Here is a 24077-nt window from a genome sequence, read left to right as displayed (position 1 = left end):
GGGTGGGGTTCACTTGCCCAAAGAAAAGGTTTAGACAAAAGAGTAACAATAAGAATCATTTAAGGCTGCACGAGGTGTCCCATCATAGGTAGAGGCAGGGGGAAGGGCTTGGACTTGCCTCTACTGAATGTGCCTCCCCATGGGAGGCCTTGCCTTCTTGTGGGGGGGGGATTGGGAGTGAGTTGGGGGGAAGGCTGCGGGGGCGGGAGGAGGGAAAAGGGGGATCTGTGATTGGTGTGTAAAATGAATGAAAAAAATTCTTAATAAAAAAAGAAAAAAAATAGTGGACATGAGGAAAAGGACAAAAAAAAGAGAATCATTTAAAAGGGAGGGGAAAAGGAAACAAGGAAGGAAAAGCAAAGCAAAGAGCCTATGGCTGAGGTGTAGCTTTTCATTGGTTGACACGCCTTGCTACTTGCGTAGCAGGTGTTGCTGAGCACAGAGACTTCACTGGGGAACCACACAAGCTCCCAAACCTCCGAAGTATAGCTCCAGAATTGGGTGTACAGAATGCTCAAGACAGCAAGCACATTGTGATAAAAGTCTAACTAGAGAAAATGTTCCAATCTCAAAACACTTGGATGACTTCCTATTTATTACTGCCTTACCACACTCCTCCAGTTACAGCATCAATGGGGTCGTTGCTTTCTACAGACTTACTGTCCTTTCCTTTAAGCTTTTAAAAATCCAGTGTGCCTTTCTCCTTGGTTTTAAATTATGAATTTTCCAAACACATACTCCACAAGAAAAGATTAAAATATGTGATTATCACACAAACTTAACTGATGCCAACATAGCTTTAGTGTTCAGATGGACTTAGAATTGGGATGTTCAATATGGTAGCTATTTGCAATATGAGATAACAGAGTATTTGAAATGGGGGCTAGTGAGAATTGAGATGTGCTATAAGAGCAAATTTCAGGCAGGGTGGTGGTGGCACATACACTGGGGAGGCAGAGGCAGGCGGCTCTCTGTGAGTTCAAGGCCAGCCTGGTCTACAGAGCAAGCTCCAGGACAGCCAAGGCTGTTACATAGAGAAACCCTGTCTCAAACAACAACAAAGAACAAAATTCAAAGTGGATTTCAAAGACTTGGTATGGAAAAAAAGCACAAAATGTCTCAATGATTTTAATATGATTGTATATTAAAATGTTTCATATACTAAGGTGTACTGAGTTAAATATATTGCTAAAATTGATTTTGTCTTTTTTATGTGAATACTAGAAAATTCTAAATATATGGTTCACATATTTCTATTAGACCATCATTTCCTGCCCACATAAGCCAATGGACTCATAAATCTTTTCCCCCTACAAACGTATTCTAAAGCCATTCAATCCACAGCCACATTTTATTACTTTTTACTTTTCTATTTATTTATTTAGATTTTTTCATTTTACATACCAACCACAGATCCCCCTCTCTTCCCTCCTCCTGCACCCCCAGACTACTCCCTCCAACTCACCCCTCATTCCCTCATCCGACAAGGTAAGGCCTCCCATGGAGAGTCAGCAGAGCCTGGTACATTCAGTAGAGGAAGGTCTAAGCCCTTCCCCTTGCCTCAAGGCTGTGTGAGGTATCCCACCATAGGTAGTGGGCTCCAAAAAGCCAGCTCAAGCACCAGGGATGGATTCTGATCCTATTTCCAGGGGGCCTCTTAAGTAGATCAAGCTACACAACTGTGTCACTTATGCAGAGGGCCTAGTCCAGTCCCATGGAGGCTCCACAGCTGTTGGTCTAAAGTTAGGTTTTTAACACAGGGCCTGGATCTCACTATGTAGCACAGGTTGGCTCAAACATCATGACATCCCTCCTGCCTCAGCTTCCCAAGTCCTTGAATTCCCATTTTATTTATAGTTTTATATTTTTTTATGTATTTTATTGGGGAGCACATACATGTCACAGCACATGTGTGGAGGTCAAAGGACAACTTATGAGAGCTGATTCCCTCCTGCCACCATATTCCTCAGCTTGTGTTATGTGCCTTTACCCATGACCCATCTCAGTGGCCCCTGGCTAAATATTTTTAAAGAATGGGCAAAAATGTTGCTGTTTAATGGCTTGTTTCTGTACATTTAATTGTACATTTAATCTACAGATTTCTAATGCTGGTTTAATGTGCAATTGTAGCTTTTCTGGACCATTGTATCACTAATCAGAGTAACTGCATCTAAAGTCATCTTTATTTTCATTTTGTTTTCTAATGTTAACAAATTTCACTGAAAATACCTTGTAAACAGAAAATTCTTAATATTAATATAGTTTTCTTGAACATCCTTAAGATTGACTAAAATAACTTTGTTACTATTAGTACTTGTTTAGAAAGCTATATATCAACAGGATTATAATTGTTATGTTTATAACCAAAATATTAAATATTCAAAGTAGTTTATTCAAATGTTGGTTTTTACTTTTATAAACATATCAGATAAAAGAACCACTTAAATAAAATATTAACATTATCATAAAGGAGTTCAAGGAAGAAACTTCTACTTTGTAAGGATATTTTCCTCTTTGTGTGTGTGTGTGTGTGTGTGTGTGTGTGTGTGTGTGTGTGTGTGTGTTAATGTGTATATGTGTTTGTATGTATGAGAGAGAGAGAAAGACAGAGAGACAGAGAGGGAGATGAGACAAAGAAAGAGACTGTCTATCCTCGAACTAGCTATGTAGACTAAGCTAGTCTTGAACTTGGAGCAATCCTCCTGTCTCTGCCTTCATTTCAAGTTCTGGAATGCAGACATATGCTACCATGCCTGGCTTATTTCTGTTTTTAAGTTGTTTGTTGAGACAGGGTCTCACTAAACAGCCTTGGCTTGCCTAGAACTCACTATTAAGACCAGGCTAGCCTTAAACTCATAGTGACCCTATTGCCTCTGCCTCCCAAGTACTGGGATTAAAAGCATGTGTTACCATGACTGGCTCAAGTAGCTTTTAAATGACAAACAACACATTCTTCTGGCTGAAATAAAAAAAATCATTAAAAAGGGGTAGAATAATGAAAAATTATTTTCCCCTTTCCCCAGACCTTTGTGTCTTAATCTCTGTCCCTCGAGACAGCTAATGTTGATAATGTTTTTAATATCTTTCTCCAAAATATTCTTTGTTTATGAGTATATAAAAATTAATATAACCACACATTAATATTCAAATGTAGGTATAAATGTTTAATTCCTTAAATAAATGTGATGTTATACATGGAAAGTAACCATACATTAACCTAAAAAATAGGAATAAAGCACTGGTTTATGTAACAACATGGATAAACTCTGAAAGCATTATGACAAGTGAAAGAAGCCAAACACCAAAGGCCACATATGTTCCATTAATATGAAATATCCAGATTAGTGACTGTCAGGAGCTGAGGGCTGCAGGAAAAAGAGTGGCTGCTAATGAGTATAAAGTTTCATTTTGAGATGACAAAAACATTTGGGAAATAGAAGCCCTTGCCTGATGGGGGAATGTCTTTCTGTATGCGTGAATATGTGTTGTTCTGATTGGTTGATAAATAAAGCTATTTGGCCCATGGCAAAGCAGCTTAGAGGCAGGCAGGAAATTCAAAGAGAGAGACAAGAGGAAGACTGAGTGAGGAGATGCCAGCCCATTGTCCAGAGAACAGCATGTAATAGCACACAGGTAAAGCCACATAAACATGGCGATTTAGAGACTAACAAAAATGGGCTGAGTTTAAGTGTAGGAGCTAGTCAGTGGTAGGCCTGAGCTAATGCCAAGCTTTTTAATTAATATAAGCCTGTGTATGTTTACTTGAGTCTGAGCAGCTGCAGACCAGGCGGGACACAGGAAATTCAGCTACACTTGCCTCATACATACAAGGCTGAGGGTTCAATCCCTAATACTGAAAAATAAAATTTTTTTAAAAAAAGTTCTTGAAATAAATAGTGGTGACAGTTGTATAGCATTTTAATATATCCAAAACAATATCTTAGTTACTTTTCAATTGCTGTGACAAAACAACATGACCAGGGAAACTTATAAACTTATTTAATTTCGGGACTATGGTTCCAGAGGGTTTGAGTCCATGACTGTCATGATAGGGAGCACAGCAGCAGGAAGGCAGGCAGGGTACCAAGGCAGTACCTGAGCACTCACATCTCCTCAGTCAACAAGAACTAGGCAGAGAGAATGGTTCAAGTCTTTTTAACTCTCAAGAGAGAAAGAAAAGGGAAAGGAAAATAAAGCAAAATAAATTTTGCCTGATTTTTCAATTTATCTGGAAAGATTGGGCCTTGGAGTTTCCTACACCACCCTTTTCTCTGACATCATCCCAAACCATCATTCTCTGATTAGGACACTGGAAGACACACCCCAGAAGTAAGAGTGATCTGGAAGTGATAGATTGGTTTTGCTGGAACTGAAGCAGAGCTTTGAATCATCTAATTCCTAAAAATGATTTGAGATCATACTAGACAGCTAGATCTTCGGGCCACCTGCTAACAGCAAATTTAAATTCTCTGGGAGAAAATAGACCTAAAAATATTTTTATAGTTTTTCATATATAATGTCCAGAACTCAGTATAACTGTAGCCAGGCCTATGAGGATATAAAATACATGAAATAAAACTGAGGCAAATAATAAGCAATGGCAACAGACTGGTAGAATATTTAAATAATTACATCATTAGAGTCAGAGTTAAAACAAACATGGATAGTATGTTCAAGTAGACAAAATATGCAACATTGATTCAAGGAACCATTATAGAGATGTTAATTTTATTTACATGTTAATGATCATTTTGGCTCTATAAATATGGAAAAATTATATTAAGAGAAGAATCAAGGTTAAGCACAGTATATAATGCATTCTCATTTGTAAAAATAAATCAAGAAATATGTATATTTAAAGTTGAGATAAAATTCATATAAAAATTGGTCATTTTAACTATTTCAAAGCATATGCTTTGATGGTTGTGGTGGTCTGAATGAGAACGGCCCCCATAGGCTCATATATTTGACTATTTGGTCCCCTGTTGTTGAAGCTGTTTGGGAAGGATTAGGAGGTGTGACCTTGTGGGCGAAGGTGTGTCACTGGGGGTATGTGTATAATATATGCATGTAACAGCAATTAGTGAAAATGAGGCTAAGAAATTGAAGAGTGGGGGGGAGGGACATATGGGAGGGTTTGGAAGGAGGGAAGGGAAGGGAGAGATGTTGTGATTACATTATAATCTCACAAATACAAAATGCAAAGCGAAAAGACCAACTAAAGAAAGGAGAAAATGGTTTCAGGTCATATAATATGTGATAAGGCACCTGTATCTAGAGAGAACGCCTACAGCCCAAGAAGAAAAAGACAACTGATTTTAAAATGCGCAAAGGTTCTGCATAGGTACTTCTCCAAGAAGTTATACAAATGGATGAAAAGACTGAACATTATTAATTAGAGAAATGTCAGTCAAAACTAGAACTAGACATCACTTCCCATACATTAGGAAAGCAATAATCAAAATAAAATAACAAATGTCAAAAATTGGAGTAAGTAGAACCCTTATATACTGCTGGTAGAAATATAAAACTATTCAACCACTTGTAGAAAAACTTCAGCAGTTACTCAAAAACTTAGACATAGAGTTAAGTATATAACCCCAGAATTCCTCTCCTAAGCACATATATAACCAAGTAAATGGGAACATGTCCATTAAAAATTGGATGTGAATTTTCATAGCAGCATTATTTATAGCAGCCAAAAGGTATAAAAAATTCAAATATCCATATGCTGATAAATCAGTAAACAACTATATAGTACACAATGAAATATTATGTAGCCATAAAAAGAGATGATGTTTTTTTTTTTTTTGTTTTTCAAGACAGGGTTTCTCTGTGTAGCTTTGGAGCCTATCCTAGAACTCACTCGGTAGACCAGGCTGGCCTCAAACTCACAGAGATTCACCTGCCTCTGCCTCCTGAGTGCTGGGAATAAAGGTGTGCGCCACCATGCCTGGCCTAAGAAATGATATATTGATACATGCTCCAACATGGGCAAATATTAGAAACACTATGTTTAGTGAAAGAAGCCAACTATAAAAAGTCAATTTAGTACATCCTCATTTATACATATGAAATATCTGGAATAGGCAAATCATCAGAGACTGAAAACGAATCAGTAGCTGTTTAGGGCAAAGGAGGAATAATAGTAGATGGAGATGATGAGAATGTTCTATAATTAGATAGTGCTAGTAAGTATACAACCTTGTGACTACATTAAAATTTTTGAACCATATATTTTTTAAGTAACAAACTTTATAGTTTGTGAACTATTCTCAGAAAATGAAAAGGGACATGCAGTAGGCCTACAAAGAGGAAGTTACTGTGCACCCAAGGAAACATCTATTTATTAGGTTACACAAAGACAGTAATTGTCACACAATGAAAAACATTCCCATGGAAATACATGCTACAGCATTTTCATTCATGCATTTGATAGCTCGGAATGAGAACCAGAGCAGCTTCTGCTTGAGGTTACCTGCTGTTGCTTGAAGGCCTGAAGAAGTAAATCAATATCAGTAAACGTGAGAGGAAATTGCAGCCGAGGACCATCATAAGAGTCGGGCACTTCTATCAAACCCACATAGTCCTGTCTAGCCTTGTTTTCTTGAATGGTGCTTTCAATAAGTCGATTTACTAATGCTGAAAAGGAAAGAAAAAGAGGTATAAGATGGGGAATTAACATTCTAATGCTTCAAAACACCTACTGAAATATCTATATCATACAAGGCACTGTGCTGTTATGAATGCCTGAACAAAGCATATAAAACTATGAGGAATAACTGATTCTGAAGCCAGTAACCACCATCGTCCCTTCTTGGAATCATGTTTTGTCAAAGCAGTGAGTCCATAATCAATGGGGAGAAGACCACAAAGCATGTGAAAAACTGCTCAGTGAAGAAGATATTCTGATGTTTTGAAGTTGAAGCTCCAATTCTTTTGTCCACTCTTACTTATCAGACTCTTACCAGCAAGGCTAAAAGCATGAACAATGCACTGCATTTGGTTCCAACAGCTGCTGCTATTCATGATCTACACGAAATTAAACTGCAATATTCAATTTTTCCCTTGTTAAATACTTCAGAGGATTTTACTTAGCTTTAATTGATTTGTTTCTTGCTTTATGTACAATATTTCTTCTGTGATTTTCTCTTTTATTCTTGGGAACAAAGCAGATAAAACTTAAAGGACAAACCATAGGCAGAAAGGACCAAAGGCCTCTCTCTCCCTTCGATATGTCTGTATAGTAACAGACTGCCTGCTTTGCCCATTTACTAAGGCAATTGAGTATGGCTGAGACCCACAATCATTTCTTGCCAAGTTGCCCATGAAACGGCCCCCTGAACAGAAACCTAGACAATTCAGACAGAGAAAGATGCAAGAGGATATGGTAGACCAGCTGCAAAGCGGCCTCAATACTGTATCCTAACTTCTATCCATGCTTCTTAGAATGTGATTTTCATCAAGAGTCTACTTGCCCTCACTTTCAAGATGAGCTAGGCTCATAACTTTATACTATCCTGAACAATGTGGTCCAAGAGCTACCTAGCAGCTCCAAGTCCAGGTCTCAAGAAGCCTTATATGATTCCATGCTCTCTGTTTGGGAACATAGCCATTTCCACCCAACCCAGGCTTTTCCTATTGAAAGGCCATGATTACAATGGAACAGAGCAGATAAACCTAGCCAAGGATGTCCTAGATCAACTAACAGCCAGCAGACCTCTAGACACATCAGTAAACTCCAGCCAATATCCAAAAATCTGTCAAATCAACTACGCCAATGTCAGAAGTGTTCAGCTAATTTGTAGACTTGCTAGGAAAAAAAACCCACTTTTTTACTATGTCACTGAGATATTGTGGCTCCTTTGCAGTATTATAACCGACCCAGAGGACAATGACATACACTTTAACCCATTAACACTTATTTATTATTAAGGCTATCACCCTAAGCTCTCTGAAAACAAAAGCAAAAACAAAAACAAACAAAACAAAAACAAAGATAAAAACCCAAAGCCTATCTTTTCTGAGTATTGAAAGTTGGTCACCTACAGAAAATAGGAAGCTAACTGATGTAGATAGAATATATGTTTTCCATGATCAATTATGATGAGCAGTAGTAAGTCAAGAAATTTGAAAACTTGTTCTGAACTAAGAAATAACATTTAATAATTGCATTAAAATATATTCTAAATTGTTGTATAACCCCAGTATATTTTGGTGATAGTTGATAATGCTTTATACAAAGTGGAACTGAAGTATAATAACATCTGTATTCAATGTGGTCAGCAGACATCATTTTTCTCCTTTGGTTTTGGTCTGATATTTAAAAACAACTGAATTTTTTAATTTATGTTAGAAACCAGAAATGCAGGACATCCTGGTAAACTCGATTTCAGATTCATCATGTAGACAGTAGAGCCTAAATAGTCTACTTAACTATCCTAATGATCATGCCATCCATTTCAGTTGGGAATTACCTCCTGCAAAGGAAAGCTGAAATATTAGCAACTCTTAGGAATATAACACTCCTGCCCAAAGAAACTCCACAAGAATCCCCAACAGTTGCACTATATCAGCTAACAGAGTCACAAATATTTTGTTATAGACTCTAAGAAAGAAAGTGAACATGGAGCACATGTGATCAGAACTGAGGGAGGGATCTTGTACTTTAGGTGAGGTATACTTATGGCATGACTATAGTGTTCATGGAAAAGGCTGTACCTGACTAAAACACGGATGCTGGCAGAAAAGAGAAAAAGTTGAATATATAGATTTGTATATGCCAATACATATAGAGACCCACACACTCATGCAGCCCCTTTCTAAGTCCTCAGAAGCTTGGCAACCTTGGGAGTCACTTTCTGTTGTCTGTATCTTCAGTATAATCCTCTCTTCAGGCTCTGTAATACAATAAAACATGGCCAAAGACATGGCTAATTTAAAACACTGTCCTTGGATCACATGTTTGCTTTTACTGACATTTCTACATTTATTGTTCCTAGTTTTTTTTCTACCCTTGGACAACCCTTACTTCTTTATCTTTCTACTTTGGATAATTTATATTCATCCTTCAAAACTCCACAGGATTCCCATGTTGAGTCCCAAACTCGACCTTTTCAATAACAAAATGATGATGATGATGATGATAGATAGATAGATAGATAGATAGATAGATAGATAGCTTTAACTTATTAAATGCTTATTATGTACCAGGCAGTGTTATAAGAAGGTAAGGATTGCCATTTTCTCATTATATACATGAAAATGAAGCAGAGCATCTAAGTAGAGAAATGAAATTGTGTCCCTAAACTCTCTGTGTGTCTGTGCATGTGTATGTGTGTGCATACACATATACACATATGTGTACAGGTGAATGTGGAGACCAGAGGTCAACATCAGGAGTCTCCTTCAATCACTCTCATCTCATTTTTAAAAAAGATTTAGCCGGGCGGTGGTGGCGCACGCCTTTAATCCCAGCACTCGGGAGGCAGAGCCAGGCGGATCTCTGTGAGTTCGAGGCCAGCCTGGTCTCCAAAGCGAGTTCCAGGAAAGGCGCAAAGCTACACAGAGAAACCCTGTCTCGAAAAAAAAAAAAAAAAAAAAAAAAAAAAAAAAAAAAAAAAAAAGATTTATTTAATATGTATACAGTGTTCTGCCTGCATGTATGCCTGCAGGCCAGAAGAGGGCACCAGTTCTCATTATAGATGGTTGTGAACCACCATGTGGTTGCTGGGAATTGAACTCAGGACCTCTGGAAGAGCAACCAGTGCTCTTAACCGCTGAGCCATCTCTCCAGTCCTCTCTCCCATTTTTTGAGACAGTGTCTCACTGAACCTGGAGGTCACTGATTTGCCAGGCTGATTAGTTAACAAGCCCCATGGATCTTCCTATCTTGCCTTTCAGCACTGGAACTACAGGTGCACACCACTGTGCCCAGATTTCTATGGGAATGCTGGAGATCCGTACTCAGGCAGGTCTCATGCTTATGTGTCAAGTACTTTACTGAGTCATGGATCTAGCCCCCAAACTTTTAACCATTGTGATTTTTACTATATATGAAAATACATTTATAGTATTTATATATTCTTAACTGATATATTAAGGAAACCCAGCTTTGTGAGACATAAATAAGAAACATCAACGATAAAAACTGTTTATTTGTGCATTAACCAAAAGAATTCATTTTAATAGATCATGAAAAATGTTAACTTTTTTAATTGAAGGAACTATTCCATTTTCCTGGTCACTGCCTTCACACCTGATGCCATTTGTCCCCTTTCCATTGGCTAATAATAAGTACATTCTCTCAACGCCAGTGATGAAAACTGAGTTCAATTGTTTCAAGAACAAAACAAAATATTCTTTTAAAATCAATAGCTCAGTATAGTTCTTCCTGCCAGAGATTTAAAAACATTTAAGATAAATTAATGAAAGACACCACTTCTCTAAGCCAATTCTTCAGTAACACTATGCAACATAATTTATTCTAATTTTGGTTTATGTGTATGAATTTCTGCCTGCACATATATTTTTGACCACACACATGTCTGGTGCCCACAGAGGCAAGAAGAGGACATTGTATTCTCTGGCATCAGAGTTACAGAAGGTTGTGAGCTGCTATGTGGGCACTAGGAAATGAACTTAGGTCCTCTGCAAGAGTAGCAAGTGCTCTTAACTGCTGAGCCATCTCTCCAGTTCCTGATATGAAATATTAATCTATATTAAATCATTATCCTTCTGTCGGGTTTTTATTAACATGAAAATTAGTAACAGATTCTCGTCTAATAACTAGTGTGTATCATGTACGAAAATTAAGCTTTAACATTTCTTTCTTTTTCTTTTTTTTAATTTTTTTTTTTTATTTTGAGACAGGGTTTTTATGTGTAACAGACCTGGCTGTCCTGGAACTCACTTTGTAGACCAGGCTGGCCTGGAACTCACAGAGATCTACCTGTCTCTGGTTCCCAAGTGCTGGGATTAAAGGTGTGCACCACCATCACCCAGCAAGCTTTAACATTTCTAATGTATATATTGTCGTTGTGGCCCACAACTAATAAACAATAATTCAATAAATGCAAGCAATATATGAAGATTTGTGCAACATTTAGTTGGAGTTAACCCTTAGTTATTTGATTTATAACTTTGTGAACATGGATCTAAAGTAATTAAATATAATAAAATACTAACAACAAATGATACCTCTACGAGTTTTTATAAGAAAATAACTTTTAAACCCTTGCCTTAACCCACGCTGCCATTTCTCTTTCTCACTAGCTGATAACAAGTAAATTCCATCACTGCCAGCGATTAAAACTCAAAGAAAAGATCTTTTCTTTCATCTGAAGAGGAATAAAGTACATTTTTAGGGAAAAATTAAATCTGTAATTTTTTTTCACACAGATAACATCAGCTTATACTAACCACATATTCCTTTGAAAACAAGGCCCACATGTTTCTGGACAAGGAGAAACACCATTTGACAACGTTTATAGTTATTTCATTTCCTAATTACAAATCTGAGTCAAAATCATTAGTGTCCATACATTAAATCCAATGGATGCCAAAATGACAGTTAATAAAGATAACCATAAATCTTGGTCAAAATTATTAGTGTTCATATATTAAATTCAATGGATGACAAAATGACAGTTAATAAAATTAACCATCAATTTTTTATTTAAAAAACATGGAATGGAAGGATACATTCTTGACATAATTTTTTGACATAATTTTTAAATTAAATAAATAAGCGATATGGGTTTCCATTAAATCATCAACAAAAAAGGCTACCTACTTTTATTGGTTTTTAATATACTTCTGTTATCTCTAACTAATCCAATAGGACTTGAAGCTGAAACAAGAATAGTAGTTATTATACGAAAATTGATAATAATAAAATCTATTGATATGATTAAAAAATAAACTCAAGAAAAACTCTAAAAACTGATGAGAATTAAATACAATACAGAGATTAATTTCACAGGCTTGAATCATATTTTTATTACTGATAAGATAAATAACCTTGGAAGGGTACCCTCATACCCTCAGATTCTACACTTATAGAAGGTAAATAATTAATACTAGTACTCTTTTAGTTTGTTATGAATACTAAATGAAATGACATAAATTATTGAAACACATGGTACATGGTAAAGTTTACTGAAAAAAATCAATAATAATATATGAACTACTAGTAATATTCAGTAGAATCACAAGATGAGATATGGATATAAAAATTTAATGGAATATTAAAAATAAGTAATGAGAAGATAGCATGCTAGAAAATATCGTATTCACCATAGCAATAAAAAAATTTAAATACTCTAGCACCACAAAGGTAAAAATATAAATACATACATGCACACAGGTAGTCCTAAAGAACATATATGTAAACTATGTGGTCTGAGGGGGCATTTTGGCTGATGGGGAGGCAGAAGAAAAGTCTAAACTCCACTTGCATATGACTCAGCCTACTCCCACCAGCCTCTGCTTAAACCTATGGCAACTTTTCCTTTTTGACTGTAGAAGGAATTGTTATAAAACACACACCGGGAACTTGTATGTAGACTCTACTCTCTCTCTCAAGTTTATGAATCTGTTTGAGCTCTGCAAGTAGAACAGGGACATAAGCTGGCATAATTGAGTTTTGCATAAGATGTAGTGTGCTTGCCGGCACAAGTACTACATTAGGACCCCTCTTTCCTTTGGAACCAAAATGTCTTGAGATACTCTGCATTTCAAAAATCACTCACTAACCTGGCCTCTTTTCTGGGAATGCTAAATAACTTTCTGGATGCTAAGAGATCTTAGCACTTCAGTTAAACAGGTCAAAGTAGAGGTTGTCTAGAATCTCCCACCAAAGGTGTGAGAAATCAACTTACAAAGTATATACATAATGGCATATGCCTCTCATTCCAATGCTCAATATGCTGAGGCAGGATGATTAAGAGCTCAAAGTCAGCTTGATCTACATAGATAAAGTCACCTCACACATACTGACATTCTGCCTCAGGGAAGGAGAAGGAGAAGGGAAAAGGTGAGGAGGAGAGGAGAAGGAGGCAGGAGGATGGAGAAGGAAGAAGAGAGTGAAGAGCAGAATGCATGTTCACCCAAAGGGACATGTATATAAATATGCACAGCAGCACGACTGCACTGCCAAACTGAAAATACCTCTAGCACTATAAACGATAGAATGCAGAAATTATAGTATCTGGGTAGAATGGAATGCTATTCAACAATAAGAATGACTAAATTACAATAACATGAATGATCTCACAAATACAATGTTGAGTCGAAGCTATATTCAAGGTCTATTCTCTATGTTTCTACTTATACAAATAAATTTAAAAAGCAAGCATAATTAATTAACTTATGGTATAGACATTCAAAACTAGTTCCATAGTGTTGTGGAAGTTGGGTTGTAACTAGAAGAAGCAGAAGGGAGGCTTCTGTGGCTCTAATAATGATTAAAGGGTATATTTTTGGTTTTTGAGACAAGGTCTCATGTAGCAAGGATGACCTTGAATTTCTGATCCTCCTACCCCCTCCTCAAAAGCTGAGATTGCAAGTGTGTGTCACCATGCTTGATTTATGCAGTGCTAGGGACTAAGCCCAGGACCCCTGCATGTTAGGCAAGCACTCTACCAACTGAGCTCCATCTCCAGCCATCGTGTTTCATTTCTTGTTCTGAGTACCTATTTTCTGGGCATGTTTTCTTTGAGAAAATTTCAGTCATATATTATTTGTATACTTTCCTATAACATATTTTATATTTCAAGGAAAATACTCTTCCCTTCTTTGAGAAGAAACATTCTGTTATATTTTTAAATCATCTGCAATTTTTTTTCAAAATGCAGATTTTGAAAAATGGAGAATCTGAATAAATAACTCTGAGCTGTAATCCAGGCATATGTGGCTCTAAAACCCCATACAAGTGACTATAATCAAGTGAGTCTAGGTTGAAATATTAGATCATTAGCAGAAAGAGTCATGTTTCATTTCATCATTATTATATTTTCTCCTCAAAACATTTTTGACCAAGAACATGAAGCAGAAACGACTGTCTTCAAAATGCAGCTATCTAAAATGAAGAAAATGGCAAAGTACCCACTTCTTTGCAATTTCCTCTCATCGGGTTTGGCTATTCCACCACTCAGAAAACCTCTACGGATCCATAAATGCCTTCATTATTTTCATACAAATATACGTGTCTCAAACCATGCCACTAAAATACCACTTTTCTTCCCACTTTAAAGAGTATTTACAGGCTGAGGAGATGGCTCCGTGGGTAAAGTGCCTGCTGCCAAGCCTGAGGACCTGAGTTTCATTCCTAAGATCCACATGGGAGAGAGAACCAAATCCTGCAAGTTGTCTTCTGACCTCCACACACATGCCAAGGCACATGTGTGAACTCTCATTCTTTCTCTCATTCTCTCATCCTCTCATCCTCTCTCTCTCTCTCTCTCTCTCTCTCTCTCTCTCTCTCTCTCTCTCTCTCTCTCTCTCTCTCTCTCTCTCTCTCTGTGTGTGTGTGTGTGTGTGTAAGAAAATTTTAGAAAAAAGTATTAATTGGCGTATTTAAAGATGCTCTTAGGGTGTTAGGCAGATGGTACAGTGGGTAAGAACACTTCCTGTGAAAGCTTGAGGATCTAATTGTGGCTGCATGTGGATTCTACGCTCCCACATAAAAAGCCAGGTGTGGCGTCACACTTCTGTGACTCCATCACTGGTAGAAGCCAGAGATATGAGGCTTGTTGGCCAGGCAGCCTACCTGAAAAAATGGTGAGCTCCACATTCAATGAGAGACTATGTTAAGGGGATAAGGTAGAGAGAGATAGAGCAGGTAACCTTAGATCCTCTGCTGGCCTCTGTACGCACACACACACACACACATACACACACAGAGGCATATGTACACATGTGCATGCATATATGGGGGTGTGTCCTAAATACATTGCGTGTTGTTAGAATTAAAAATGGTTTGCTCAAGGTGTTTTTTTAACAGCTTTTAAGTTTGGCATCTACCTTGGAAGTAACAGGCAGATTTTATTTAGCATGAGAAATATATGTCTTATGAATAATTATAATTTTAAACTCCTATACTGCCTGCATCAATTCAAAATGATTATATAGATGGTAGACAAATAGATGATATAAACACATCACACCAAGTACCTTAGTCTAGTTTTTGCTATTATAACAGAATACCACAAACTGGATAATTTAAAGCAAACACAAGTTTATGAATGGGCCTAGTTGTTTTTGGATTCTTTTGCATTCTGGTTCAGACAAAAATCAAACTAAAATGAGTTCACATGTACCTTAAGTCTGAAACTGTTGGCAATTTTTAAAGGGAGTTATAAAACCAATTAGCATATATTACAGATTTTAAAAAATTCAGGTATAAATGAGAAATGAAATAAAAATCACCCACAGTCTCCATACCAAAACCAAATTACTGTCTAAGGGTTCTAAAGTCTGGAAATCTAAGACCCAGGAGAAATGTTTGGTGAGGACTTCATGCTGTAAGTCGTAACATGACTGAAAAACATCACAGCAAATGAACAGGTGCAAGGAAGGGGAATGGGGGCCCGTACTTTACAAGGTCACCACTGTTCAAATAACGAATCCATTACGGGGGAAGGGCATCTAACTTAAACAGTTCTTACAGGTCTCACTTTCAACATGTTGCATGAACTTTGGGGAAAAGATTGAAGACACAGCAGACATACAGAGTGGAGAGAGGGGAAGAGATTACATTTTCAACTAGACTCCACTGCATGAAATATGCAAAATACTTTGGTTTCTTTTTTCTTTTTCTTTTTTTTCTTTTCTCTTTTTTTTTCAAGATAGGGTTTCTCTCTGTAGTTTTGGTGCCTGTCCTAGATCTTGCTCTGTAGACCAGGCTGGCCTTGAACTCACAGAGATCCACCTGGCTCTGCCTCCCGAGTGCTGGGATTAAAGGTGTGAGCCACCACTGCCCGGCTTATTTTGGTTTCTTAACATAAAACTTTTGTGGGGAAAACACAAGATACTTATTACTAAGCTACTGTTGTGTATCAATAGATTGTGGTTCAAGACAAAATATTTAACAAAGGAATGCTGAATATTGTTATTTTCTAATTAAATGCTGGTTTAGCAAATTCCATCCATGCTGGTGTGTGTGTCTGTGTGTGTGTGTGTGTGTGTGTGTGTGTGTGTGTGTGTGTGTGTGTAACAAGTTGAACCAAATTAAGTTGCTAGGTGTCACACAGACAAGAAAGGTGAACATTTTTTAATTGCATAGCATCTACCATCTTCATTTACATTTTCAATGAAGACAGTTCAATATACAAAACTGCTTTTCAAAAGACCATGCTTTAGAAGTGGAATGATTGTTTGGCAGTTAGGAGTACATACTATTCTTGTAGAAAACCAGAGTTCAGTTCCCAGCACCCACATTGTGTGGTTCATAACCTCCTGTAACTCCAGCTCCAGAGAATCTTATGTCTCCTTTTAGCCTCCACTGACTCTGTACTCACCTTCACACACACACACACACACACACACACACACACACACACACACACACACACACCTCCCCACTCACTCCTCTCCCCCACATAATTTAAAAATAAAAGTGAGTAAAACCTTAAAAGGCTAAACTTTTTTTGGTTGCTTACCTGAATCTTCCTTGGGTGTCTTGGTGTAGTTTTTCCAACATGAAGGAAAAGAAGTTGGACAGCTGCACAAGATAAAATGATATAAATCATTAATAAAGACTGAGGAGCTGCTGCAGCAAATATCGGAGGTCTATGCAAGTCCCTTGTTCTCCTGCTGTACTCATCTTCCTGCTACAGCACATGCCAAGAGTCACAGATGGGCAGCACCACACTGAGCTGCATAGAAATGATACATGCACCCCTCCTGGGAAGCTGCCCATACATGACTGACTGAAGCAAAAGTGTAACAACCCAGTCCTCCACCTCCTTGCCATACATGGGACAAACGATGATCTATTTCACATTTAATCACTTCTCATGGGATCAGGCTGAAGTTAGACTTGTCCAGAAAGTATAGTTCTTCCTGACTTCTTTGTTCCTTATGTTCTCCTTTTTATCTCTTTGGTAGCAAAATTAATACTGTTTAAATTGACAGCCTACATGGGTTTTGGAGAGATTGCTCAGTGGCTAAGAGCACTGGCTGTTTTCCCAGAGAAACAGGGTTCAATTTGCAGTATCCACATGGCAGCCTACAACTATCTATAACTCCAGTCTCAGGAATCCAGTTCTCTCTTTTGGGCACTGAACACACACAGTGAACAGACATACATGAAGGCAAAACACCTATACACAAACAAACAAACAAATAAATAAATACTTGAAAAAAGACAGCCAACACTATGAGCTCCTAATAAAAGCAAAGGGAATATTGAATGACCTGTCTCTTTTGTTCTTGTTGGGTTTGTTGTTGTTGTTGTTTTTGGTGGTGGTGGGTTGTTTGTTTGTTTGTTTGTTTGTTTGTTTTTTGAGACAGGGTTTCACTGTGTAGCCCTGGCTGTCCGCAGACTCACTATATAGACCAGGTTGGCCTCAAACTCAGAGATCCTCCTGCCTCTGCCTCCTGAGTGCTGGGATTTAAGACAAGCACTACCATGCCTGGCCTAACCTGTGTCATTTTAATAGCTACCAAGAAGAGATTTGCCAACTTAACTCTTTATGAAATTTGCTTAGTTCTTTTTAAAGACTATAATCTGATACTTAAAAATGCTTGTTAAAACTTTAACCAATACCAAAGGAACATGACATCTCTCTTAATATCCCTACCCACTCCTCAATGCCACCCTTGTCCCTGCCAGCAGCCATTATGCAGAATTTGCTGTGTATCTTTTTTCAGAGTTGGTTGAATGCTTAATTTTCTTTTACATGCAGGGGACAAACTCTAGGTAGTACTCCGTAAGTGGGTTCTTTCATTCATAACTATATTGAATATTTTTCAAGATCATTTTATGGTTAAAAGGTACTCATTTTTATTAGTGAGTATTAAAGCTAGAGTTATGAATTTGTGCCATCATTTTATAAAGGACTTCCACATTCACATATTTTCTTTTAGAACTTTCATAGGCTTGTTCCCTGGAAAACCTTCTCTATTTAAGGCCTAAAAGTAGCCTGTCTGAAGGGCTTTGGAGATAACTTAGTTGGCAAAGTGCTCGCTATGAGGACCTGAGTTTGATCCGAAGAACTTATATAAAAAAAGTCGAACGGTGGTATTTCTGTAATCCCAGAACTGGGGAGGCAGAGATAAGAAGGTCCCAGGAATCACTTCCCTAAAAGCCAACCCAACAGGGTGGTATCCATTTGTAATCCCAGAACTGGAGAGGCAGAGATTTTAAAAAGTCACCAGGAATCACTTCCCTAAAAGCCAACCCTATTGGGAAGATTTAGATCTCACTGAAAGATCCTATCTCAAAAAGGCCAAGGTGGACCGCTCTTGAGGACTGATACCCATTCCACACACATACACATGGATGTGCACACGCTCCTGCACCTACACACACAACATATGCAAACACAACTATTTTTTCTGGGCTGAGGCTATGGCTCCGTGGTATAGTGTTTGCCTAACATGTAGCCTTCCACTTCCATTTTTTAAAAAAATTCCACTTATAAAGTAACGATTTTATTCACCATTATGGAATATGCTCAAGAAATAGAAAAAGACTATTTTTATTAGTTAGCTAGACATCTGGCATTGCTCTAAAAAATGTGAACTTCAAAACTGAGAAATACCATCTCCCTAAACGACAATCCCTTAACAACTAGTTACAAAACAATGGTCATTACAGCCTCTAAGAAAGCATTTCATCAAGGTTCCTCAGCTTCAAACAGACCCACAGTTTCATTCCTTCAATAACAAGAAGGGGGGAGACACTTGCCAAACAGACCTGCAGTTGGCCTTGCTCATCAGCATATTCGATAGACTGGAAGATGGCGAGGGCATAATGTTGTCTAACCCTCAGTCGGGCTCTGTACCGTCGGTACCAGGTTTGGATGATTAATGCGGCTTTCAGCGCTGCAGACCCACAGGATATGAAAGGCAGAGAAAAACAATTACATACAGCTTTAGGGGAAGCAGGTGTTTTAACAAAAAACAATCAATTTCTTAGTCCTAGAAAATAGGAACATTATAAACAATGAGTTTGACCTTTATGCTTTTTATAAAATGTTCTTAAGTCTCAAACACTCAGAGAGCTCAGAGAACAATGATGTCATAGCCATTAAGGGTAGAAGTTTTAAAGTAAGATTGCCTGAATTTGATGCTTCCTGGCTGTCAGTCACTAGGAAAAAAAGTGTAGACTTGCAGTGAATACATACCATGGAGTATCTTGCCACCATTAGAAACAATGAATTAAATAAACCCTTGGAAATATGGGTGTGCTGGTTGCTTTTTGTCAATATGATAGAAATCTAGACATATATGGGAATAGGAGAAACTTATTTGAAAAAAAAAAACACCTCCATAAGATTGACCCATAGGGCATTATCTTGATTCATGATTGATGTGGGAGGGTTCAGACCATTGTGGGTGGTGTCACCTCTAGGCACGTGGTCCTAGGTTTTATTCTAAGGCAGAACAGAAAGACAGGGATGTGGAAGGGAAAGGAGCCTCTCATCCTGGAGTCTAGTGAAAGTCTTCAGCCAGCTGAGAGTCAAATACTCCACAGGTATAGGATATCTCCCTATGGTCAGAGAGACCCCAGAGGCCCTCTAAATAACACAGCCTATTGCTATTATTCTTGTTTACTCACCCAAACTAGATGATAAGAACCTATTTCTGGAGGCATGATGTTGCTACATCATGTATGTAATTCAGCTGGTAAATCAAGTTGGAAGCTTCCTCTCTGATGGCTAATTAGTTTAGTGCTGAAAGGTACTATGTAGAATTTGGGGGGAGAAAAGTCATCCATAGTCTTACCCAACTGTGAACTCTGAGGGCTACAATACACTACCACAAGCAAGACATGCTCACTGGAGCAAGAATGGCATGATGGTTATGGGGGTAACCAGTTTCTGATTGGATTTGAGGTCCACTCCAAAGGAGGAAGGCATGCCTGGTACTGTAAATCTGGCTGATAGCTCATGGCTGAGGAGGTCATAAGGCCCCAGGAGGAAATTCACTACTATTGTTTGGCTAAATGGACATGATATCAAACTGCCTTCTAAATATTTGTGTTTATACCCATAGATTGGTACTACCTTTAGTCTGGGTAGGAGAAATTTCTGTGTACAGTGGGAAATGATTAATTCAAAGACTCATAACTAGTCAAAGTGCTAATAATAAATGACTTTTAAATGCAAAGTCTCATAACTAATCAAAGTGCTGATAATAAATGACTTTTAAAAGATATTTAAATTTTTATATGTATGGGTGTTTTGCCTACATGTATGTATGTGCACCATATGTATGCCTGGTGCCCACAGAGGTCAGAAGAAAGTGTTGGATTCCTGAAACTGGAGTTATGGGTGGTTGTGGGTCACTATGTTGGTGTCTAGAACCAAACCTGGGTTCTCTGTAAGAACAACAGGTGCTTGTAACTGCTGAGCCATCTTTCCATCCCCATAAGTGACTTTTGAGTGCTAATCCCCAAATGGGACATCTATATTACCCCCTCCAAGGCTAATGAAGCATCAACTAAAAAGGAGTATAAAGAATGTAAGTGACAGAGGATGGAGAAGAACATCGTGAAATGATGTCTTTTAGACTTAACTGGATGTTACATCCATGAACTCACATCAGTGGGGATTACCTGCACATGACTGGGCTCATCAACATTCCACCATAGATGGAAGAGGAGTCCCTGTAGTCCCACCCCTCCATAAGGAGCTATATTCAGTTAATGATTGCTATGGGAGGGGGAGTCATATTCCTCAATGGTATAGCCACTGGTAAGTTGTTCTCACTCAAGTAAATAACCCCCAACCCATGCTCATGCAAACAACCCTAATTAAATCTCTCTCTCTCTCTCTCTCTCTCTCTCTCTCTCTCTCTCTCTCTCTCTCCTCTCTCTCTCTCTCTCTCTCTCTCTCTCTCACACACACACACACACACACACACACACACACACAAAGACAGGAAAGTAGGAAGGGGATTTGTAGGGGAAAAGAAGAAGTTCAGTGTTGGGGGATAAGAGAGAAAATAGGGGGAATATGACAAAACATATTTTTTTTATTAATTTATTTTGCAATACAATTCAGTTCTACATATCAGCCATGGATTCCCTTGTTCTCCCCCCCTCCGGTCCCCCTCACCTTCCCCCCAACACCCCCCCCATCCCCACCTCCTCCAGGGCAAAGCCTTCCCCACAGACTGAGGTCAACCTGGTAGACTCAGTCCAGGTAGGTCCAGTCCCCTCCTCCCAGGCCGAGCCAAGCGACCCTGCATAGGCCCCAGGTTTCAAACAGCCAACTCATGCAATGAGCACAAGATCTGGTCCCACTGCCTGGATGCCTCCCAAACAGATCAAGCCAATCGACTATCTCACCCACTCAGAGGGCCTGATCCAGTTGGGGGGCCCTCAGCCATTGGTTCATAGTTCATGTGTTTCCATTCATTTGGCTATTTGTCCCTGTGCTTTATCCAACCTTGGTCTCAACAATTCTCGCTCATATAAACCCTCCTCATTCTCGCTAATTGGACTCCCAGAGATCCACCCGGGGCCTAGTCATGGATCTCTGCATCCAGATCCCTCAGTAGTTGGATGAGGTTTCTAGCACAACAGTTAGGGTGTTTGGCCATCCCATCACCAGAGTAGGTCAGTTCGGGCTGTATCTCGACCATTGCCAGCAGTCTATCGTGGGGGTATCTTTGTGGATTTCTGTGGGCCTCTCTAGCACTTTGCTTCTTCCTATTCTCATGTGGTCTTCATTTACCATGGTCTCCTATTCCTTGTTCTCCCTCTCTGTTGTTGATCCAGCTGGGATCTCCCGCTCCCCCAAGCTCTCTTTCCCTCAACCCTCGCCTTTCATTACCCCCCACTCATGTCCAGGCTGTTCATGTAGATCTCATTCCATTTCTCTGTCATTGGGCGATCCCTGTGTCTTTCTTGGGGTCCTGTTTTCCAGGTAGCCTCCCTGGTGATGTGAGTAGCAGTCCAGTCATCCTTGTTCCACATCTAGTATCCTCCTATGAGTGAGTACATACCATGTTTGTCTTTCTGAGTCTGGGTTACCTCACTCAGGATGATTTTTTTCTAGATCCATCCATTTGTCTGCAAACCTCATGATGCCATTGTTTTTCTCTGCTGAGTAGTATTCCATTGTGTATATGTACCACATTTTGTTTATCCATTCTTCAGTTGAAGGGCATCTGGGTTGTTTCCATGTTCTGGCTATTACAAACAATGCTGATATGAACATAACTGAACAAGTGCTCTTATGGTGTGGTTGAGCATTTCTTGGGTATATGCCCAAGAGTGATATAGCTGGATCTTGGGGGAGATTGATTCCCAATTTTCTAAGAAAGCGCCATATTGATTTCCAAAGTGGTTGTACAAGCTTGCATTCCCACCAGCAGTGGAGGAGAGTTCCCCTAGCTCCACATCCTCTCCAGCATAAGGTGTCTTCAGTGTTTTTGATCTTAGCCATTCTGACAGGCGTAAGGTGGTATCTCAGAGTTGTTTTGATTTGCATTTCCCTGATGATTAGGGATGTTGAGCAGTTCCTTAAATGTCTTTCGGCCATTTGAGTTTCCTCTGTTGAGAATTCTCTGTTTAGTTCTATAGCCCATTTCTTAATTGGACTGTTGGGCATTTTGATGTCTAATTTCTTGAATTCCTTATATATTCTGGATATCAGTCCTCTGTCAGATGTGGGGTTGGTGAAGATCTTTTCCCATTCTGTAGGCTGTCGCTTTGCCTTGTTGACCGTATCCTTTGCTCTACAAAAGCTTCTCAGTTTCAAGAGGTCCCATTGATTGATTGTTTGTCTCAGAGTCTGTGCTACTGGTGTTCTATTTAGGAAGTAGTCTCCTATGCCAATGCGTTCAAGACTACTTCCTACTTTCTCTTCTAGCAGGTTCAGAGTAGCTGGATTTATGTTGAGGTCCTTGATCCACTTGGACTTAAGTTTTGTGCACGGTGATAGATATGGATCTATTTGCAGCCTTCTACATGCTGATATCCAGTTTTGCCAGCACCATTTGTTGAAGATGCTTTCTTTTTTCCATTGTGCACTTTTGGATTCTTTGTCAAAAATTATATGTTCATAGGTGTGCGGATTAATGTCAGGGTCTTCAATTCGATTCCATTGGTCCACATGTCGGTTTTTATGCCAGTACCAAGCTGTTTTTATTACTGTAACTCTATAGTAGAGCTTGAAGTCAGGGATCGTGATGCCTCCAGAAGTTGTGGACAAAACATATTTTAAATGAAATATATTATTAAAGAAATAAAAATAGTTAAAACAACAACAAAAAAGGAAAGAAAGAAAGAAAGAATTCCAGCACAGATCACATTTACCGTGAAGGTTGCCTACAGAGAGAAGGCATTCCTCTTACATAGGGATATTTCTACGGAGAGCAGTACAAGATAGGATGAGAATGGGGAATGTGGGGTGGATGAGAATGGGGAATGTGGGGTGAGCATCATACAGAGCCATTCTATGTGCTGCCTAGTGACTTGTGGCTGATCCCAAATGCCATGTTGGGTTCTATAGCACAATGATCATGCACCTAGGTTCTAGATTAGAGATCTGAGTCTTGCTCTGCATTCTCTCACTGACAAGCAAGGTGATCACAAACAATTTATCTCTGGATCTCAGTTGCCTTATTTTGCAAACTCTGGCTAATGACAATTCATAGGAAGGATTAAATCAAATCAAGTTATCTACATCATGATGACTGCACAAAGTAAATGTCCCTGATTTGTCTTGCTCACCCACCTCTTACCCGGATTTTTTTTATTTCTGGCAAAATGCCACAATAATAATCATCACCAGAGACAAGAATCTATTAAAAAAAAAACAAACAAAAGCAACTTGGCAATAGAAAAACCATCCATGCTGGGGGAAAAAAAGTTGGATAGGTAACTTACTAAACCTATG

The 24077-nt window shown here is 38.6% G+C and overlaps 1 protein-coding gene across 1 annotated transcript in view; it reads right to left on the bottom strand.

Annotated features, from left to right (window-relative positions):
* The window catches only part of LOC128101041 (serine/threonine-protein phosphatase with EF-hands 1-like), a 110628-nt gene that overhangs the window by 52312 nt on the left and 34239 nt on the right, over positions 1 to 24077 (bottom strand). The window contains 4 exon segments of the mRNA XM_052723792.1: positions 6479 to 6642; positions 16662 to 16692; positions 16694 to 16723; positions 18923 to 19050. Coding sequence (XP_052579752.1) covers positions 6479 to 6642; positions 16662 to 16692; positions 16694 to 16723; positions 18923 to 19050 — 353 coding nt within the window.

Source organism: Peromyscus californicus, unplaced genomic scaffold (assembly GCF_007827085.1).
Source record: "Peromyscus californicus insignis strain IS unplaced genomic scaffold, ASM782708v3 Scaffold_10__1_contigs__length_136768540, whole genome shotgun sequence".
NCBI lineage: Eukaryota > Metazoa > Chordata > Mammalia > Rodentia > Cricetidae > Peromyscus > Peromyscus californicus.
Note: the sequence above shows the minus strand (reverse complement) of the source record. Positions and strands in the feature narration are given on the sequence as shown.